We start from the raw sequence: 22,351 nt of genomic DNA, 5'->3' as shown, positions 1-22,351 counted from the left end.
ACACTGGGCGACCTAACTCCTATAGACGAGGCCACAGGATGGGTTTCAGCAATGGTGGCTGCAGTAATGAAGGATGGCTCTGTCAGGATGTGCATCGACCCAGTGCACGGGAACAAGGTGCTGCTCAGACCTCAGCACCCTCTGGAGACAGTGGGACAGGTGACAGCAGACATGCCAAATGCTCAGGTGTTCAGCATCCTCGATGTGAAATGCGGGTCGAGGCAGATCCCATTAGATGAAGAAATTCAAAACGAACCACATCCATGTCTCGGGTCCGCAGATTCTTCGTTTGCCCAATGGGATCTCCACTGGCAGCGAGGTCTTCCAGCGCTGCATGGAGCAACTGTTTACAGGTAAATCCTGAGAAATCATTGTCAATGACATCCTGGTTTGGGGTTGTGCTGTGCAACAACATGATGGATGTATTTGTCTCATTCTCGACAGAATCAGGACTGTATTGCTGAAACATAACCCTGCGAAATGAAGATTCTGGGTTCACTGGGGATCGTATGTGGGTCATTTATTCACAGACGATGATGTAAATCCTGATGCAGCCAAGACAATGGCTGTGCGACAAATGGCCATTTCCGGTGGACAAGCACACTCCACGCTGCTTCCTTGGAATGACAAATTATCTCTCTAAGTTTATTCCTTGTTACAGTGAGGGCACTGGACCTCTTTGATAGAACCTCAACCAGGACATTGAATGTTGCTGGCCTGAGCACCACGCAGGGTCTTCAACAGTGTCAAACCGGCACTCTCAGACCCATGAATGCTAGCACAGTGGTTCGCACTGTTGCTTCACAGCGCCAGGGTCCCGGGTTCGGTTCCCACTTGGGTCACTGTTTGTGCAGAGTCTGCACGTTCTCCCTGTGTCTGCGTGGATTTCCTCCGGGTGCTCCGGTTTCCTCCCACAAGTCCTGAGAGACGTTCTTGTTAGGAGAATTAGACATTCTGAATTTTCCCTCAGTGTACCCGAACAGGCGCCGGAATGTGGTGGCTAGGGGATTTTCACTGTAATTTCATTGCAGTGTTAATGTAAGCCTACTTGTGACAATTAACATTATTGATTATTATTAAAACTTTGACAGTTGAACACCTGTACTTATATCATCAAACACCTCCCAGCATGGACTTGACACAGCCTCACTCCAGGGTGAGATACCGATATTCCTGCATCGAGGGTCCTTGCTGACACTCAGATCCATTATGCTCAGATCGAACAGGAATTCCTCGCTCTGATCTGCACCTGTCAGAAATTTCATGACTTCATATATGGTCGCCTACAACTGTTGAAACGGATGATCAGCCATTTGTAACTCTTCTTAAAACAGCCTCTCCACACTGCGCCTGCACCGAACAATGCTAAAGCTACAATATTACAACCTCAGTGTACATCTACACCCAACATCTACAAGTGTGGGAAGGAGCTGTACTTTGCTGGTTCCCTCGTCAGAGCCTTCCTACCCGCAACAGACCAAGTAGATCATGAGGGAAACATGGACATCATGACAATAGGGGTGTTGTCCTCTCGTAGAACTCAGGAACTCAAAGATTCCTGACAGATGGATAACTTCATCATGAGGATCCTCAATGGAGCTTAACATGAGCTTTGCACATGAAATGAAATGAAATGAAAATCTCTTGTTGTCACAAGTAGGCTTCAAATGAAGTTACTGAGAAAAGCCCCTAGTCGACACATTCCAGCGCCTGTTCGGGGAGGTTGGTATGGGAATTGAACCGTGCTGCTGGCCTGCCTTGGTCTGCTTTCAAAGCCAGCGATTTAGCCCCACATTCTTCACCACCAGGGATGAACTAACCATTCAGATGGACTAATATTCTATGGCCAGTGATTCGTCATCCAGACTTCTCTTCAGAGGCATTGCACACAAAAATTTCACCAGGGGGATCCCAGGTTGGAAGCTACCAGATACAGGGCCAAGGTTTTACTACACTGACTCTCCATATACACTGTCAGGGAGAGCGATGTTTCCAGATGTGCACCATGCAACGCACTGAAGCTTCATGAACCATAAAGAGCCATCACATTTTCATGAGGTGCTGGGCATTCCATGGCCATTGACAGCAGCTGCCATCTTCAAGTGGATTGGGAAACAACATCCAGCCTTAGTCAGATTGTATTCTGGGTGTTTTGAACTCAAGGGAGCGGGGTGGGGGGGGGGGGGGGGGGGGGGGGGGGGGGGGCGTGGAAGGAGATGCGAGGGGCTGAACCTAAACGACATTCTCACCATCCAGCTCGTAGAACGAACCGGCCTCAAGAATAATTTATACAAACCATTAATGCTGAGGAGTGTCTTCAATGTGTTGATCAAAGGGTAAACTCCTTCTCTGCATTTAGTTCCACTGAAATCATCCAGATCTACAGTCCACACCATAGCACCTCCAAAATTGTTATCCTTCAACCACTGAACCTGCAGATGGAAAGATATCAAAATACCAGTAAAAAGAGTTTGAATGGGCATTTTATTGGAGACCTCATGTTTTTCCTTGTCAATGCCTGTGAAATATATTTATTGGCTCTAACATTCTGCTCCTGTACATCTGAAAAATATTCAGTTCCTCGTCAAACAAGAGAGTTAAAAGGATGGAGACCCTGGATACTTTTATATTGTTTTGAGATTTCTTGGCCTACGCCTGTTGAGGAGGAACAATGCATCAGTAAAAATTTGACGATATTAACCAACCAGTTTTCATAGAATTTACAGTGCAGAAGCAGGCCATTGGGCCCATCGAGTCTGCACCAGCGCTTGCACCAGCCAGAGCACCCTATTTAAGCCCACACCTCCATCCCATCCCCATAACCCCACCTAACCTTGTTATTTGGACACTCAGGGCAATTTAGCATGGCCAATCTACCTAACCTGCACATCATTGGACTGCGGGAGGAAAACCACGCAGACACGGGGAGAACGTGCAGACTCCGCACAGACAGTGACCCAAGCCGGGAATCGAACCTGGGACCCTGGAGCTGTGAAGCAACAGTGCTAACCACTGTGTTACTGTGCTGCTCGACGGATTTACAAATGGATGATTGAGAAAAGCTCCATTGATTAAAGCTAATAATTAAATAATAGTATTTAATGCTGATCTGTGTTGATCGTGAGTGGTATTGTCCAGTAAATTTAATACTTTTGGCACATGTGCGAGATAATGGAGACTGTTTTAAAGCACGTACTTTGGTTATAAAGCTCTGCTGATTGTCATATCCAACCCATTGATTGTCCTTGAATGCATAAGGAACAAGCTGGTCTTCAATCATCTCTATGGTAGCAATTTTCAAAAATGTACAAATCTGTCAATCAAAATCAATAAGCATTGTTAATATATTGACCAGATGAATCCTGTTTGCCCTGAGTTTCAGTCCTATTTCATAGAATCATGGAATCCCAACAGCATCGAAGGAGGCCATTCAGCCCATCGAGTCTACACTGACCATTTGAAAGATCACCCTACCCAGGCCTATTCCCCCGCCCTATCCCCATAGCCCCACATAACGTTTGGACACAAGGCCAATCCACCGAACCTCCACATCTTTGGACTGTGGGGCGGAACCGGAGCACCCGGAGGAAACCCACGCACACACAGGGAGAACTTGCAGACTCCGCACAGACAGTGACCCAAGCCGGGAATCGAACCCGGGTTTGTGGCGCTGTGACGCAGCAGTGCTAACCACTGTGCTACCGTGCCGCCCTATTTGAACTCATTATTTAGACAATGATCATTAATAAAAGATCATTTTAAAATATTTATTAGAGTTTTTACATTTTTACAAATAACACAACAAACCCTCAAAACGGTTCCAGTGTGGTTCAACTGCTTCTGCATTGCATGAGTGCAGAGAAAGACAGGGGAACACCAACAAAGTTGGTTCTTAGACATAGTGTCAGCAACCACAGAATATTTTTAAAAACGGATAAACTAGAGATGAGGGGGGACGAGGAGAAGGCCGCGCAAACATGGCAAAATGGCACCCACCGTCACATGAAGTGAAATCAAAACAGTGCTGAAGAACGTATGGAAAAACCTGTAGGTGCAAGTCAGACACAGCAAAACTTATAAATTTGAGATCGGGGTCCCATATGTTTCGGAATGCATCCAATTTCGAACAGAGTATGCCAGTAAGGAACTCCATAGGGATACATTCCAGAATAATTTCATGGCAGTTTTTTAATTGAAGGATAGTTATTACTGATCCAGGAGCAAAGAATATTCTTCCATTCCACAAAGGTGAGGATAGTATACAACCTTTTCTCATTGACGTCAATGATTCTCCTATTGGGGAGCTCCAGGATTAGTAATGACAACAGAAATCTTTATTAGTGGCATAAGTATGCTTACATTAACACTGTAATGAAGTTACTGTGAAAAGCCCCTAGTCGCCACACTCCGGCGCCTGTTTGGGTACACAGAGGGAGAATTCAGAATGTCTAATTCTCCAAACAGGCACGTCTTTCAGGACTTGTGGGAGGAAACCGGAGCACCCGGAGGAATTCCACACAGACACAGGGAGAATGTGCAGACTCTGCACAGACAGTAACCCAAGCTGGGAATCAAACCTGGGATCCTGGTGCTGTGAAGCAACAGTGCTAATCACTGTATCAGATTCTGAGGCCATATCGAATATCTTCTCAAGGACTTAAATACACCAGAGCAGTAGGATTGGATTTTGACACAGGACCATGCAGGGTATGTAGTCACCCCTGATTACCTGGCACTCTAATCGCATTGAGTAAATCGCAGGATCAAACCTGTGTCTCAAGTTCTGCGTGATATGCTGACAGTGCAATATTTTGAATTGAGTCTTCTTCATTCAACATCAGACTGAAATTTTATTGGAATATTCCCATGTATTACCCCAGGTCTCCTCATCAATATTGACTGCAAGGTTTCTTTTCCAAGACTGCAGAATTTCAATTATACTCACACAGGATCTACAACACAGTGTGTCACAAAATTTACTAATTACTTAGATTCTGCTGAAATCAGAATTATTTTGCCCCAGGGAGACTGAAGCATCAAGGTGGATAGTTGTCTTAATAATGATAAAGTCTGATGAGTGTAATCACTTGGTATATGTATTGTATTTTATATTTGTGGCAGTAATGCTAATAAATGCCTGGGTTAAACTATCTATATTTGTTGCCGTAATATTATTAAAGAATCCAGATTAAGGTATCCAGACTGATACCTTTTGCCTGCTAGAATTGTAATTAAGAAGTTGTAAAAGGTGAGATCATGATTGATTCTAATCATTTATTTGTTTACCTATAGAGGTTCTAATGCAACGTTGTTATGGTTGCTGGATGTTCCCTGGAGAGTAGTTAGTGACCCGGGGCCAGGATCGAACCCAGGTCCTCAAAGCCGTAGGCAGCAGTGCTAACCACTGCGCCACCATGCCACCCTCAATAAAAGATATTTAATTGTAGTCAACACTTATTACAAAAAAGGAATGCTGAATATTTAATGAGTCACATTATCTTTTTAATTCTGATTAAATTCAATCACAAAGGGCTGAAGGAGTTATCATCTCATGAAGTCTTTTTTAAAGGAATATGCTGCAGACGATTCGAGTTGTCAAACTTGATGATACAAATGTTAAAATTTCTTGTGCCTGCTCAGTAAATATTGTCATGGACAGGGTTCCCTGTCGGAACGGGTGAGACATGCAAATTTCCATTGACTTCAGTGGGACCGGAACGTCCCGCCTTTGACGAATTGTGAGCTGCCCCTGTGGCGGGAATCCCTCCACGCGCGTGAGGGGTGGGGGGGGGGGGGGGGCTGGAGGGGGAAGGGCGCTGTGGGGGGAGGGGTCATGGATGTGGGCTGGTGGAAAACCTCAGCCTACACACAGCAGTGCTTTGAGGATTGTCTCGAAGGGATGGACTTTTTACCGGGGGTGAGTTTATTCAATTGGGTGACCCGAAAAGGAACAGGTTTGGAGACCTTACACCATTCCAGCCTCCAGTTCACTACAGGAATGGGTGTTGTTGGCCTTTGCCCTGACTCCCGTTCTGCAGTCAGCATTTAGAGATCAAAAGGGAACAAATATGATTGTTCCCTTACAATTTTACGATGTGATTCCTTACAACTGCAGTTTCCGTTCCAAATATGTGGGTTGATTAGGCATACCCAGTTTATTGTTTCAGGATATTCACCCTGAGGGGTTTAAGACAAGCACCTTCTTTGATTCAGTAAAGCCCATGCCATTCAGGAATAATTGTGAATGATTTCAGGATGGATTTAGTTGAAACCTCTTACTCTGGAATCTACCCTTTAGTCCTTCTGAGGCAGAGAGACAGTTTTTGAACAAACAAGTCAGGTCTGATCTCTGGTGACCATTTTTGCAGCACATTGTCCATTTTGCAGAAGAAAAGTCCACAATGTATAATGTTTAGAAGTTATGAGTGTGATATATTTTTACTGAGCACGACAATATCATATAGTGTGGAGCCGTGAAGCAACTGTGCTAACCAGTATGGTACCTTCCTGCCCTATACAGTTTCATATTTTTAGTGAGGATTTTAACTTCCTACTGTTGTGGTACCTGTTATGACATTGCCAAATTAGTTGCAAGTCATAGAGGTTTACAGCATGAAAACAGTCCCTTCGGCCAAACTTGTCCACGCCGCCCAGTTTTTACAACGAAGCTAGTCCCAATTGCGTGTAATTGTGTTACTAATGTCTTGTACAAGTTCAGCAAGATTTCCGAACTCCTGTATTCAATGTTCTGACCAATGAAACCGAGCATGCGGAATGCCTTCTTCACCACCCTGTCCACCCGTGACTCCAATTGTACTCCTAGATCTCTTTGTTCTATAACTCTCCCCAACTCCCTACCATTAACTGAGTAGGTCCTGCCCCGATTCGATCTACCAAAATGCATCACGCCATATTTATCTAAATTAAACTCCATCTGCCATTCATCAGCCCACTGGCCAATTGATCAAGGTCCCGTTGCAATCCTAGATAACCTTCTTCACTGTCCACTATGCCTCCAATCTTAGTGTCATCTGCAAATTTACTAACCATGCCTCCTAAATTCTCATCCAAATCATTAATATAAATAACAAATAACAGTGGAGCCAGCACTGATCCCTGAGGCACACCGCTGATCACAGGCCTCCAGTTTGAAAAACAACCCTCCATAACTACCCTTTGTCTTCTGTCATCAAGCCAATTTTGTATCCAATTGGCTACCTCACCCTGGATTCCGTGAGATTTAACCTTTTGCAACAACCTACCATGTGGCACCTTGTCAAAGGTCTTTCTAAAGTCCATGTAGACAACGTCGACTGCACTGCCCTCATCTACCTTCTTGGTTACCCCTTCAAAAAACTCAGTCAACTTAGTGAGACATGAATTTCCACTCACAAAGCCATGCTGACTGTCCTTAATCAGTCCTTACCTCTCTAAATGCCTGTAGATCCTGTCTCTCAGAATACCTTCTAACATTTTACCCACCACAGATGTTAAGCTCACCGGTCTGTAGTTCCCAGAGGTTTCCCTGTGGCCCTTCTTAAACAAAGGCACATTTGCTAATCTCCAATCTTCAGGCACCTCACCTGTGGCTGTCGACGATTCAAGTATCTCTGCTAGGGGGCCTGCAATTTACTCCCTCGACTCCCACAATGGCCTGGGATACATTTCTTCAGACCCCGGGGATTTATCTACCACGATGAGCTTTAAAGCTTCCAGCACCTCCTTCTCTGTAATATGTACACTCCTCAAGACATCACTATTTATTTCCCTAAGTTCCCTGACATCCACGCCTTTCTCAGCAATAAATACCAATGAGAAATATTCATTTAGGATCTCACCCATCTCTTGTGGATCTGCACATAGATGACCTTGTACATCCTTAAGAGGCCCTACCCTCTCCCTCACTACTCTTTTGCCCTTTATGCACTTGTAGAAGCTCTTTGGATTCTCCTGATTTGACCCTGATGAAATCTGATGAAAACTGCAGAGTGCGGTGAACTCGGCCCAATGCATCACACAAGCTTGCCATCCTCTTATTGATTCTGTCTACATCTCCCACTGCCTCAGGAAGGCAGACAGCATTATCAGAGACCCCGCCCACCCAGGCATTGCCTTCTTCCAGACCCTTCCATCAGGCAGAAGGTACAGAAGGCTGAAGACCCGCACATCCAGACATAGGAACAGCTTCTTCCCCACAGCTACAAGACTCCTCAACGACTCCCCCTCGGACTGATCTGTTCCCTGTAAGAACACTATTCTCGACGCCCTATGCTGCTCTTGCTCATGTATTTGCTTTGTTTGGCCCATTGTTCCACACTGTAGCCCCAATCACTGTCGATGTACCATTTGTCAATGTTCTCTGTCGATTATTCTTTTGTCTACTGTGTACGTACTGTGTACGTTCCCGCGGCCGCAGAAAAATACTTTTCACTGTACTTTGGTACATGTGACAATAAATCAAATCAAATTAAAATCAAATCGAATGCCAGTGTTCCGAAGCCTTGTGAGAAATATCCTGGCCTTTCTTTGCTTCCCCGCAGTTTAATTCCGAATAATTTCTGTTAACCATAGGCGACAGAGAATTGATCTTGTGATAAATAAATCAGCTTTTCAGCATAATTACCTCATAGTAGGCCCAGAATCCAGCCTCTCTGGTTAATTGGCCAGCCTGACCAGCTCCAGACACTGGGGCACCAACACCTGTTTGGGAGGTGCTGAGGGTGAAGCTACGCCCGTATGTTGCAAATCCAACAACTAGTTTCTCTGACGGGGTACCCTTATCTCGCCAGTATTTCACAGCGTAGTCCTGCAAGGTAATTCAGCTTTGATGGTTTTATTAAGGATTTACAAACTAAGAATGACTTGTCAGTAAAATATTTCAGCGATGAGGAAGATGAAATCTGGTTTCACATACTTACAACATTAAAGTAAAAAAACTTTCCTCGGTCCTCAGAGCCGTGATACAAGGGGCTGTTGTGTCCTGTGACGTTATCCCAGGCCCCATGAAAATCATATGCCATCACACAGATAAAGTCGAGAGATCTGTCGAAAACAAGTCACTGCATGAAGTATGACAATGCAAAGTTCTTTTCAATAGTTAATTATAATAATTATAAATATTACTCGGTCAGTGGTTCCAATAGTTTGATTTCCAGTTGGAGCTCCAGGTTTGCATCCGATCTTTGATGATTGGAGCTAAAATAATTCGAGCTGAAGGAGTTTCTTTATTTCTCAGTTAAGCCACCAGATGGCAGTGTTGACTGGCTGGAGAGTCATGGACTTGATTCTCCATTTGGGAGACTTTGGGCGGGATTCTCTGCTGCCCAACGTTGATGTCGTAATCGGCGATCGGGTGGAAAATCCCTTTTTACGACCGAATCGGGAGTGGCGTCTGTTTTCGGAGGCTCCGCCCCTCTTTGGGAAGTACTTCTTTGGGAAGTTCACCGCACGCCGTTCGGACGGCCTCAGAATGTCACCTGAAGGCCCCCCCAAAGCTCCTCCCCCGATGGGCCAAGTTCCCGATGGCAAGGGGCACGTGTGCTCTCAGTTTTCGTCAACCTCGTGTGGCAGCTGCGGACTGTGTCCATTGGCACCACAGTCAGGGGGGGAGCCAAGCCACTGGCCGGGGGAGCTTTGGCGACGGCTGGGGGGACTGGTGAGGGGTGGTCCGGGGGTGGTGAGTGGGGTTCCGGGGGGGGCACTATCTGGCAGATCGGGTCCGCGTCTGCATCTGAATCACCCTGCTTTGAACCTAACCTCAATATTTATAAACATCTAGCTCTGACTGACACTCCTGACCACACCTAAAGCTGTTAAGTGCTTTCTGCTAAGGAAAAGAGGAAGTAAAGGCAGTTCGCTCCTCAATGCCAATGGGGGACCAGAGGATCGGAACGGGATTGGTGCTTCCCTTTTTTAGCCCATCAAGAGATTCCCAGCCGCATTAGGAACTACGCTAGCTGTGGTGAATGGCAGAGAATCCCCCCCCCCCCCCCCCCCCCCCCCCCGCCTACCCCATTATCTCAGACGATAGGAAATGTCAAACGACATTATTGTAACCCCGTGGTTGGGGGCTGGTTTCTCAGCAATGTGGATCACGATCGTGCAGCAAATCGGACGTCTGGCAATGAACCAATCATTGAGCTCTGGACCCCGCGCTGACGGCGGGATTGGGGCTCATACCCGTGCACCAGCGGGAGGATCCTTATGGATGCAAATGAATCCCAATGACCTATTCACATCCATGAGCCCAGCACCAGAGCTTCCAAGATCTCCCGATTCTCCGGAACTCTGGGCTAGGAATCTCGTGGGTGGACGGGGGTCACTGCTGGAACTTACCAGCATGGCCCTGATGTGGTGGACCTTGCCATGGGCCAAGGGGGTAACCCCCAAAGGGATTTGCCCCAAAAGTCTACCTGAGAGCCACCCTCCCCCACAATGCACAAACTACCCGCCCCTCCCTACCAGACCCTCCCACAGCCCCCTCAAAGACCCCCTTAAATGGAAGACACCCCCAGAGCCCCCCTGGATAGGACCCCCCCCTCCCCGAGAGCCCTAGGTACTGCCGCTTCTACAGGAAACCAGTTTAATAAAGGACACAGGAATTCTTTATTGAAAATAAAAGAGGAAGTTTATTTAGAAGAGCGATATGTAAACGGCCCACTGGATCCCATCCGGATTCTCCATTGTCAGTGCCTTACTGTCTGACCTCTTACACAATGATTAATGAGATACCTGCCCCTAGCAGGGGAGCCTGTACTCTGCAAGGAGCACGGGGAAGCAAGCATTCCCACTCCCACCCCACAGGTCCCATGTAGGATATTGCACATAGAAAGCTCTTGATATGGAGAACATTGCTGGGCATTCACACTGAGAAGCTGAGTGCATTGTCTGACCTCCCAGTCAACTTGGCAGAGGGCACTGTGTGGAGCTTACCCTCTCACTGGCTCTTGCTCCATCACCCCCTGTGGTCCAGAACAACCAGTGGCATTAAAACCACCATACCTGTTGCAGCCTTTGTCTGTACAGATCCCTTAATCCTCTACCCTCCCTGGGAGGATGCCGAAACAGTCCTTGTCAAATCCAGTAAAACGTCATAAAAAATGGGCAGAGTGCATCCACAGTGCAATGGCAGGAGATATTCCAAATTATTTTATCTGTAAATCGAGTGCCCTTTATGAAATGTTCATACATTACCTCCACCCCTACTGGCCCTTGCATGTTTTTACCGAATTAGCAAGCGAATAAATACACTGGACCTGAATGGTCCAAATCTGAAAGTTGAACGACACATCAGCAGCATGTCGCTATTCCTGCTGTGTTTTTGATTGATTCTGAGCTAGCCGATAATATGGGAAGCATTGTTAAAATTGGTCACATGCTTGAATCGCTGATCAAATGCACGGTGCCGGTTCAGAAGCTTTGGAGAAAAATTACTTAAAAAGGCCATAATTGGGAGGAAAGAAGAGGTCTCGAAGATTGAATCTTCAAATCATTCAAAAACTTTGGCTGCTTTTCAGAAAGAAAGGGAAATTGCTTCATTTTTAAAAATTCTTTCTTGCGGGTGTCGGTGTCACTGGCTAGGCCGACATTTATTGCCAATCCTTAATTGCCCCTTGAGAAGGTGGTGATAAACCATCTTCTTGAACTGATGCTGTCCACGTGGAGTAGGTACTCCTGTTAGGTGAGGAAGGATTCCAGGATTTTGAACCACGACAGTGAAGGAACGGCGATTTCTCTCCAAGTCAGGACTCGTAGAGGAACCACCAGGTGGTGGCGTTCTCATGTATCTGTGGCCTTGTCTTTCGAAATGGTAGATGTCATGGGTTTGGAAGATGCTGTTGAAGAAGCCTTGGTGAGTTCCTGCAGGGCATGGTACACAAGCCACTGTCATTGTGCATTCACCTGAAGAAGGAGCTGCACTCCAAAAGCTAATGATTCCAAACAACCCTTTTGGAGTTTAACCTGGTTTTTTAAGACTTCTTATTGTGCATCACTGTAGCATAGGGTTAGCACAGTTGCTTCACAGTTCCAGGATCCCAGGTTCGATTCCCAGCTTGGGCCACTGTCAATGTGGAGTCTGCGTGTTCTCCTCTTGTCTGCGTGGGTTCCCTCCGTGTGCTGTGGTCTCCTCCCACAGTCTAAAGATGTGCAGGTTAGGTGGGATTGGCCATGATAAATTGCCCTTAATGTCCAAAAATATGTGGGGTTACTGTGTTACGGGGATAGGGTGGAAGTGTAGGCTTAGGTTGGGTGCTATTTCCAAGGCCCGGTGCAGAGTCGATGGGTCGAATGGCCTCCTTCTGACAAACTATGACTATCAGTGATGGAGAACGTGGATGCTGATGTTTGAGGAAGTGGTGACAATTAAGCAGGGCTGCTTTGTCCGGATGCTGTTGAGCTTCTCGAGTTTTGGAGCTGCACTCAAGTGGAGAGTATTCCATCACACCCCAGAACTGTGTCTTGTAGACGGTGGACAAACTTTGGGAGTCGAGTGGTGAGTTATGGACTGCAGCATTCCTAGCCTCTGACCTGCTCTGGCAGCCACAGTATTAATGTGGCCGGGTCCAGTTCAGTTTCTGATCAATGGTAACCCCCAGGATGTTGATAGTGGGGATTCAGCGATGCTAATGCCATTGAATGTAAAGTGGAGCTGATTAGATTCTCTAATGTTGGACATGGTCATTCCCTGCCACTTGTATGGTGTGACTGTAACTTGCCACATATTAGCCCCAGACTGCTGTCCAGGTCTTGCTGCATTTGGACGTCTTCAGTTTCTGAGGAGTGGCGAATGGTGCTGACCATTGTACAAACATCAGCAAACATCCCCATTTCTGACCTTATGATGGAAAGGAAGTCATTGATGAAGCAGCTGAAGATGGTTGGGTCTAGGACACTACCCTGAGGAACTCCTGCAGTGATGTCCTGGAGCTGAGATGATTGACCCCCAACCACCACAACCATCTCCCTTTGTGCCGGGTATGACTCCAACCAGCGGAGAGATTCCCCCGATTCCCAATGACTCCACTTTTGGTTGATGTCCTTGCGTTTACGCTCAATCGAGTACTGCTGTGGTATCAAGGGAAGTCACTCCCCCCCCCACCTCTTTTTCACAATATATTAAATAATCTACTGTAAAAGCCTCTCCCAGCGGTTCTAAGTTTCAATCTCTCTACAAATTTTACTCACCGTGAAATGTCCGGTATTTCATAGGCAGCGTCGATGGTGTCTTTACCGGCAGCCACAGCGGCTGTTAACAATAGCCTGGCTTTTCCCGTCGTTTCTGATTCTGATTTAAAGGCCACCAGTAATTCCTACAAATGATGAGTATATTTTGATTTTTAACGATGATAAACATTATCCAGACTATAATTACTGTAGTCACAGCCGCTGTGGCCCGCTGTTCCACTTCAGCTGCAGCCATTGGATGTGTCGATGACTTCATGTATATGACACCCCGTGCACTTCCCTGTCGTCCTGGTTAAACTAAACGTTTTCAGTGTCGCTCTTTGGATGGGATGGGATTGTACCCCCTCTCCCCCTCCCCCACCCCCGCTGCCCCCAACCCCCACCCCTCCCCCGTGGCATGTTGTCCGGGGATGGAGAAGGTTTCCCATTGGCCCCCGGCAGGACAGGTAGATCCTTCCTGTCAGAAGGAACGGCAGAAAATCCTGACAATACTCTGCAGGTCTGGTGAAGAACAGAAGAATAGAAAGAAAATCGGAGAAGGGAAATCCGAGCCTGCTCCTCCTTTTAACAAGGTGATGGCCGATTGGACCATTGCCTGGATTCCACTTCCCTAATTCTCACCTTCGACTCCCCCAGACACTTCACGAATATCAGCCTTGAGTGTGCCCCCCGACAGTCCCCACCTCTCTCTGTGAGACAAAATTACTCCTCATCTCCTTCAACGGGCAGCCCTTCATTTCCAAACCATGCCCACTAGATTCCTCTCCTTTATCTGAGAGTCTTAATAAAAGATCATTGACCTAATTTATTAATTCTGTTTCCTCCCCCTCCCCCACCCCCGCCCGATACTGCCAGACCTGCTGAATGTTTTCAGCAGTTTCTATATTTCCAGCAGATTTCCAACATTCACAGTCATTTGCTCTTGGGGATGCAGGCTTGTTTTAGTGTCATTTTGTAATTTTGTAATTCCACGCTGTCTAACGCTTTGAGCAGGACCAGAATCTTATCTTAAGGAAGATTAGCGGTGGGTAGATGGGGAAGTTGGAGCTCAACACAAACAGATCAATGGCAGAGTAGGGTGGAGGGGCCGAATGGCCTACTTTTGCTCCTATTTTGTATGTTTGCAGGAAGAGACACAGGGCAGGATTCTCCGCTGTCAGGATTCTCCGGTGCGTCGGCAGACCGGGGGGGTTTCCCGACGGCATGGGGTTGCCCACAACGGGAAACCCCATTGGCTGGCTGGCAGGACGGAGAATCCCACCCATAAGGTCTTGTTGCTGAAGAAGCTGCCTTCCATAACATTCCATTAAAGATGATAGTCTGAGACCTTTCACCTGAACCAAGGCTGTGAAACGGCCTTTGTCTTCCGCTGGACTGTCTCGCGAGCCGGGGTATTCCCAGTCCAGGTCTAAACCATCAAATCTATGGGTCCGCAGGAAGGTGATTGCTGAAGTGATGAATGTTGACCGGGTTCCTTGTGTGGCTACCATGGTGGTAAATCTAATCCCAAAAACAGATTGGAAATAGAGAAGGGAACATTCATAAATATCCTTTGGAGAACTGATATATTTATTTCTGACCAGTCCTATTGCTTTGAGCACTTAACATGCCCATACTAACCTCAACTGTTCAACTCTTTAGTTTCAGCATTTTTAAAAGAAAAACACAGAGAAATTTACCACGAATGCTTCAGCTTCAGTGAGTAATATCATCCTATCGTTGACATTTCTGTCATTGCCCCAAAATTCTTACTGAGTAATCTTATATTTAAATCTGCAAAATGTTGCCCAATTGAAGATGTGCAGAGGTAATCTGTCGCCAGGATTTATTTTACATTCTTACAGTATAGGGCTAAACTTTGGGCCGATGGGAACCCTAACTTACTCACATAACCTATGATGTATCAAAGAACACATCCCCGCTGGGGAAGCGTCATGTGATGTGTAATGACATCAGCAGAGCGTTTGCGTGGAATTTGCAGGTCTCCATCTCAAATTGTATGAGCAACGCCTCTTAATAAACCCTCCCGTGGTGTTTGAAAGAATCCGAGTGTGCCCACCTCCATACCTCTTTGTGGCTGACAAAGAAACATAACAAAAGAGAAAACTGGCGATGAGGATATATATAGATACATAGAAGATAGGAGCAGGAGGAGGCCTTTTGGCCCTTCAAGCCTGCTCCGCCATTCATCACAATTATGGCTGATCATCCAACTCAATAGCCAATTCTGCTTTCGCCCCATAGACTTTGATCCCATTCTCCCCAAGTGCTATATCCAGCTGCCTCTTGAATATATTCAAAGTTTTAGCATCAACTACTTCCTGTGGTAATGAATTCCACAGGCTCACCACTCTTTGTGTGAAGAAATGTTTCCTTATATCTGTCCGTAATAGTTTACCCTGAATCCTCAGACTGTGATCCCTGGTTCTGGGCACACCCATCATTGGTAACATCTTCCCTGCATCGACCCTGTCTAGTCCCGTTAAAATTTCATAAGTCTCTATGAGATCCCCCCTCATTCTAACCTAGTCAATCTCTCCTCATATGACAGTTCCGCCATCCCTGGAATCAGTCTGGTAAACCTTTGCTGCACTCGAGGGCAAGAACATCCTTCCTCAGAGAAGGAGACCAAAACTGCACACAATACTCCAAGTGTGGCCTCACCAAGGCCCTGTACAATTGCAGCAACACATCCCTTCTTCTATACTCGAAACCTCTCGCAATGAAGGCCAACATACCATTAGCCTTCTTTGCCGCCTGCTGCACCTGCATGCTTACCTTCAGCGACTGGTGCACAAGGACACCCAGGTCCCGCTACACACTCCCCTCTCCCAATTTACAACCATTCAGGTAGTAATCTGCCTTCCTGTTTTTGCTTCCAAAATGAATAACCTCACACTTATCCAAATTATAAGCCATCAGCCATTGGTTTGCCCACTCGCCCAACCTGTCCAGATCTTGCTGTAGGATCCCTGCATGCTCGTCACAATTCACCCTCCCACCTAACTTGGTATCATCTGCAAACTTTGAGATGTTACATTTTGTTCCCTCATCCAGATCATGAATATATATTGTGAATAGCTGGGTCCCAGCGCCCATCCTTGTGGTACCCTGTTGATTGAGGCAAGAAAAATTGCTGAAGAAGAAACTCACCAACAGAAAATGTGGAAATGTGAAAATGCATATGAAGATTCTTGAGACTGGACACACACAAACACACACACTCACACACACACAAACACACGCTCAGACACACACAAACACACACACACATATACACACACAAACACACACACACACATATACACACACACAAACACACACACACACATATACACACACACAAACACACACACACACAAACACACATAGAACATAGAACAGTACAGCACAGAACAGCACAGAACAGGCCCTTCGGCCCTCAATGTTGTGCCGAGCCATGATCACCCTACTCAAACCCACGTATCCACCCTATACCCGTAACCCAACAACCCCCCCCTTAACCTTACTTTAATTAGGATACTACGGGCAATTTAGCATGGCCAATCCACCTAACCCGCACATCTTTGGACTGTGGGAGGAAACCGGAGCACCCGGAGGAAACCCACGCACACAGGGGGAGGACGTGCAGACTCCACACAGACAGTGACCCAGCCTGGAATCGAACCTGGGACCCTGGAGCTGTGAAGCATTTATGCTAACCACCATGCTACCCTGCTGCCCTACACTTATACACATACACACACAAATACATACACACATACACACACATATACACACACACACACACACAAATACATACACACAGATACACACACATACACACACACAAATACATACACACGCATACACACACAAATACACACACACAAATACACACACATACACACGCACACATACACACACACAAATACACACAGACACACATACACACACACATACACACACACAAATACACACACACAAATACACACAGACACACACATACACAGACACACATACACAGACACACACAGACACACACACAAATACACACAGACACACACATATACACACACACATACACAGACACACACACACACACACAGACACACACACACAGACTCGAGTGAAGTACAGCTGCTGATGCTGAATGTTTGAAAAAAATTTGACTACAGCGGTGAATGAAGAAGAACCACTGTCGCTACCTTGCATCTACATTAATAATTGATCCATCATAAATGGAAGGTCGCTAAGAACGTTACAAATATGCCGACGTTTTAAGGCAGGATTCTGCCCCTTTGCTAAACCATTAGAATTAGTGAACTCAGTGCAACATTGCAATAGTTTTCTCTCCTGTCTTGACCGAGTCTTTCAGATCACTATCTATTCAGCAACATATGTTCGCAGCGCTTAGAAATTGCAAAAAGACAGAAATCATTAAAATGAGCTGAAACATCGGTGTTCAGGAATGATTCTGGGTTGTCCCTGCCACTCCTCGGAAAATATGGCAACACTCCTCGTAAAACACATCAATAAAATACTTGTGGAATCCACAAACTAAGAGAACATTGCAATAACTGATTTAGAAAGCAAACTGTGGTGGTGGGGTGCTGGGAAAACTGATGTGTGCAAGTCATTGGATTTCTGTGCATGTGCAGATCAGTGCGCATATGCAGACAGCAGCAGTGGCCATCTTGCATGGTCATATGGCATTGGCTGGAGGCACAGTGATTTTTAAAAGGAACACTGTCGATCTTTAAGATACAGTAAGAAGTCTTACAACACCAGGTTAAAGTCCAACAGGTTTGTTTCAAACACGAGCTTTCGGAGCACGGCTCCTTCTTCAGGTGATCTTTAAGATGGCTGCCACGGGTCATCTGATATTTGGAACTGCAAATTGGTCAAACTTCTAAGAGGTTCTAAAAGGCGAATTGCGTAAATATTCCAAGACCACATTCTTGTAGAATGTTACACCTGCCTTTGTCAGCACATACCCCAAAACAGTAAGGACAATAGGGCCCAAGACATTCTGTCTGGAGGACTACCAGGTAACAAAGGAGAACTCATGAAAATGATTATGCACAAGGGATGTGTTAAGGACCCAGATCCACCTTTACTATATGTTGATAGTTCTGACCGTGGGAAGTAGAAGATACCTTATTAAGATGAACAGATTGCAAATTCCATTTTGTGTCAATGGCCAGTCATCACATGACCAGAATTCCTTGATTTTGCAAAACCTTTCATGAAAAAGTTTCAGAATTCAGAAGGAAGAACAGAAGAAACATCACTGTAGAAATCAAGCTATAAAATTGGATCTTTACAGAGACACATGGGTTGAAGTTTAAAGCCTCATTCAAACCTGTTCCGAAAGATTCTAAATTCACCTGGAAACTGGTTCGCCAAGTTTGAGAATTATCAGGGCTGTCTCCATTACCTGCTGCGCATCTCTTATTCCAACGAAACTCATGGAATCCTGTCTTCAGCTATCTGGGATTGTCTAAACTTCAAATCCAGAGGACATGTGTTACTTCTTCTGCACTAATAACATTGTGGGAGATGAGAAGCAGAAATTAATCCTGCTGACAGCATGCGGGGTCGCGACATTCAGCATAATAAAAAGTCTGACCTGCCCAGATTTGGTCTAGATAGGTAGAGGAAAGGAGGGCCTTAGCGCCTGTTCCTGTTCTGTACTGTTCTGTGTTCTTTGTTCTTTGTATGCCACTACTCAAAAACTTTAGAGGAGCTCGTAGCCCTGGTGCGAAATCATTATGACCCAAAGCCCTCGATCATCCTCCAGAGACACCATTTTATTACGGCAAGGAGGAGCCCAGCGAAATTCATCACTGAATTTTGACTTGCAGAGCAATGTGAATTTGGCCCATCCCTGAATGAAGTGTTTTGAGATAGATTGGCATGCGGAATAAACAAGGTGATAATTCAAAAAAGCCACTGAATTAGCTTTATCACCGGGAAATGCAGAAAAGTGTGCTCAGGAGCCATAAGGGGCATCAGACGCAATGTCCCCCATTTAGGGGGAGGGGCCTCATGTGAAAGTAACCATTCCTCCACTGAAGGTGCCTGTTTAAATAGTCCATTACAAATTTGTAGCTTAGCTTGCCCCCCTCCCCAGGTGTTTTGGAAATATTATGCCAGTCCTACTGATGATCGGGGACCCGCTTCGGAAGGTTGCAATTGTCAGACGATGCACTATTGTGAGCACTGGCACAAGGCAAAGCCACGGTACAGCTACAGGAATAGGAAATACATCAGCGACTCAGGAAAGAAGCCAAGGTCAGCACAGGCCCATACCATGCAGGTATACCCATCCCAGAAACTGGGACAATGCAACTAAACTGTATCGTCACAACCAAACTTGCTCCAATAATGGCGGAACTGCTGGAAAATAGTCTTCAATTGAAAATGGAGATGGACACAGGAGCTACGGTCTCTGTCAGACACATGATCACCTCCAAACTGGTATCCGGTTCTTGAGTTTAGAAGACACTTGGGCCAGACTAGCCACCTACACGGGAGGCCCTTTTTGGGATTAAGGGCATCATAATGGTCCTGGTAATCTACAAACAACAATCGGCCCAGCTTCCATTCATCGTTGTGTGGGGCCAAGGACCAAGCCCAATGGGAAGAGATTGGCTTCAGCAGATTAAGCTGAACTGGCCACAGATTTTCAGGCTGGGTGTGGGACTTGGTGAAGCAGCGTGGCTCATGTCAGGAGAATCAAAAATTCCCTCCTTCAGCCTCCCTACATCCATGGGAGTGGCCAGGTAGGGTGCAGACTTTGTGGACTTTGCCGGGCCTTTTATGGGTTCCATGTTTTTGATCCTGATAGACGCACACTCAAAATAGTGGGTGATACACTGCGTGGGCTCCACTACCTCCCACGCTACAATCCAGAAACTATGACAGAAATTTTGCACGCCTGGCATGCCAGAAGTCCTGGTTTCTGACAATGGCATTGCCTTCACCAGTGGTAAGTTCCAAAGCTTCATGTGATCCAATGGCATCAGACATCAGAACAATACCTTATCGCCAGTGGTCAACTGAACTGACGGCACAGGCAGTGCAGACGTCTAAAACTGGCATGAAAAAAACAACATGCCGCATTATTACAGACCAAATTGGCCTGGTTTTTATTTGATTATAGGACCACTCCTCACACAACAACAATAATTGCTCCAATGGTTAATGGTACGGCCGCTTTGTTTGAGATCAGGCCTACTATTCTCAAACCTGTTGGGGAGGCTGGATCCCCAACAAGAGAATCTGAGAATAAATTCTGACTCTGCGAGATCTGAAAGAATATTCAAGGCAGATGACCTGGTCCATGTGAGGAACTTTGGAGATGGTCCCAGATGGGTCGCTGGAGTCATAATGGAGAAAACAGGTGTCCTTCGAGGAGTGGGTCCAGGATAAAGTCATGAGGAAACATCAGAAAAGGATTTGGTGTTGGCAGACTTACCTTGGCAAAGTTATGACAGTTTGGTTTTAGTACTCATATAAACTTCATTCCTTTACAATCTCCTACGTGGTGAGTGTTAAGTACAGGAAATACTCATTTAAAGTTTTGGTTGACTTCCTGAAAGGCACAACTTTAAATGAAATGCCTTTAAGTGAACTATGGGTTCCCATAGCGATCAATGTCAAAGCCAGAGTTAAATCCCTTCAGAAATTTCTCTCAACAATGTCCAAATTGAAATACTGTACTGTACACGTGCAACACCATACATTTCTGGCTGTATTAACTTTCAAAATGAAATACATCACAAAGTATGAAAGAAATACAATATACAACACTGTACAATGTCATTTTCTTTAAACAATGATGGTGTTCTCACTGACAGGACAGTACTTTGAGATTGACCAGTTTCCATGCGTTGGAGAAGCCAGTCAGTGCAGTTAGCAGCTGAAGTCCTGACTACCTGCACTGACCAATGTCTGCCAGCAGAGAGCGCCCAGGACTTCAATGTGAGTTCAGCAGTGGACCAGGAACGGGGCCAGGAGAGGAGCGGCAACAGCAGGTCCTGGAGACTGAAGTAGGAACAGAGACTGGGAAGTGAGGGCAGGAGACAAGACCTGAGCAGGAGGCGAGGCTGCAGCGTGAGGAAACAGGACTGACATTGAGAGCTGAAGGTGCTGCGGGAAACCTCGTGTGAACAGGCAGGCCACAGAGATGTGGCAAGCAATGTTAAAGTGGTAAAAGGAAGTTACTGCGGATGTTGGCACCTGAACCAAAAATAGATAGTTTTGAAATTCTCAGCTGGCCTGACAGCATCTGTGGAGAGAGAACGGAGCTAATATTTCGAGTCTGGGTGACTCCTGGTCAGAGCCATGTTAAAGTGAAACTATCAATGCTAAACTGACATTATTTTATGAATGATGTTGAATTGAACCAACTACTATGGGCCAGGATCTAGAAAACCCCAAAGTTTATCATGGAGTTCACCTGACCCACAACGTTTAATAGATTGTGGTATGGGGAGCACATGGCCCACTCTACCGGTGTGATACAGCAGAAATGGAAAAGTATTTTTTAAAGCAAAACAATGTTTATTCTATGAACTCAAGTTAACCTTTTTAAAACATACAGTGAACATCTTAGCAATCATTATTTCAAATACAACCCCCAAAGAATACAACACTAAATAATCCTTTAAGCTTTCCTTTTAACATCCATAAGACTTAAAACACCTTTTACCAGAAGCACATCAGGTTAAAGTCACTACTGTTATTAGTTTCAAATCACCAGGGTCGATTTACAGTCTTTAGATTACAGAGAGAGACTCTAATACACCTTCCGGCTGTGACTGCAGCTATCCAGCTCTGAAAACGAAAGTAAAACACACCCTGCAGCAAACAGCCTAAAACGAAAGTAAAAAGCTGACAGACAGCCCAGCTCCACCCACACTCTGACATCACTGCAGTAATAAACACGCATTTCTTAAAGGTACTCTCACTACAGATACTTATGTACACACCCATTTATAAATACCCATTTCTTAAAGGTACTCTCACATGACACAACCTTAAACGGGACAATGTTAAGTGAAGACGTGCTGTAATGACAACCTTTCTGGGTAATTAATTCATCTGCTTTAAAAATACATGAAAACCTCTGGTAGTGACTTTGTAAAAACTGACTACAGACAAATGGCGGGGGATGGAA

At 45.7% G+C, this 22,351-nt stretch overlaps 1 protein-coding gene across 1 annotated transcript in view; it reads right to left on the bottom strand.

Annotated features, from left to right (window-relative positions):
- Window positions 1-22,351, bottom strand: part of LOC119978666 (acidic mammalian chitinase-like) — a 53,390-nt gene that overhangs the window by 4,829 nt on the left and 26,210 nt on the right. The window contains exons 6-11 of the mRNA XM_038820455.1: window positions 14,520-14,685; window positions 13,186-13,310; window positions 8,919-9,042; window positions 8,624-8,806; window positions 3,197-3,313; window positions 2,297-2,432 (exon numbers count right to left, since the gene is read on the bottom strand). Of these exons, the coding sequence (XP_038676383.1) occupies window positions 2,297-2,432; window positions 3,197-3,313; window positions 8,624-8,806; window positions 8,919-9,042; window positions 13,186-13,310; window positions 14,520-14,685 (851 nt within the window). The remainder of the gene's footprint in view (window positions 1-2,296; window positions 2,433-3,196; window positions 3,314-8,623; window positions 8,807-8,918; window positions 9,043-13,185; window positions 13,311-14,519; window positions 14,686-22,351) is intronic.

The sequence above is a fragment of the Scyliorhinus canicula genome, chromosome 15, assembly GCF_902713615.1.
Source record: "Scyliorhinus canicula chromosome 15, sScyCan1.1, whole genome shotgun sequence".
Lineage (NCBI taxonomy): Eukaryota > Metazoa > Chordata > Chondrichthyes > Carcharhiniformes > Scyliorhinidae > Scyliorhinus > Scyliorhinus canicula.
Note: the sequence above shows the minus strand (reverse complement) of the source record. Positions and strands in the feature narration are given on the sequence as shown.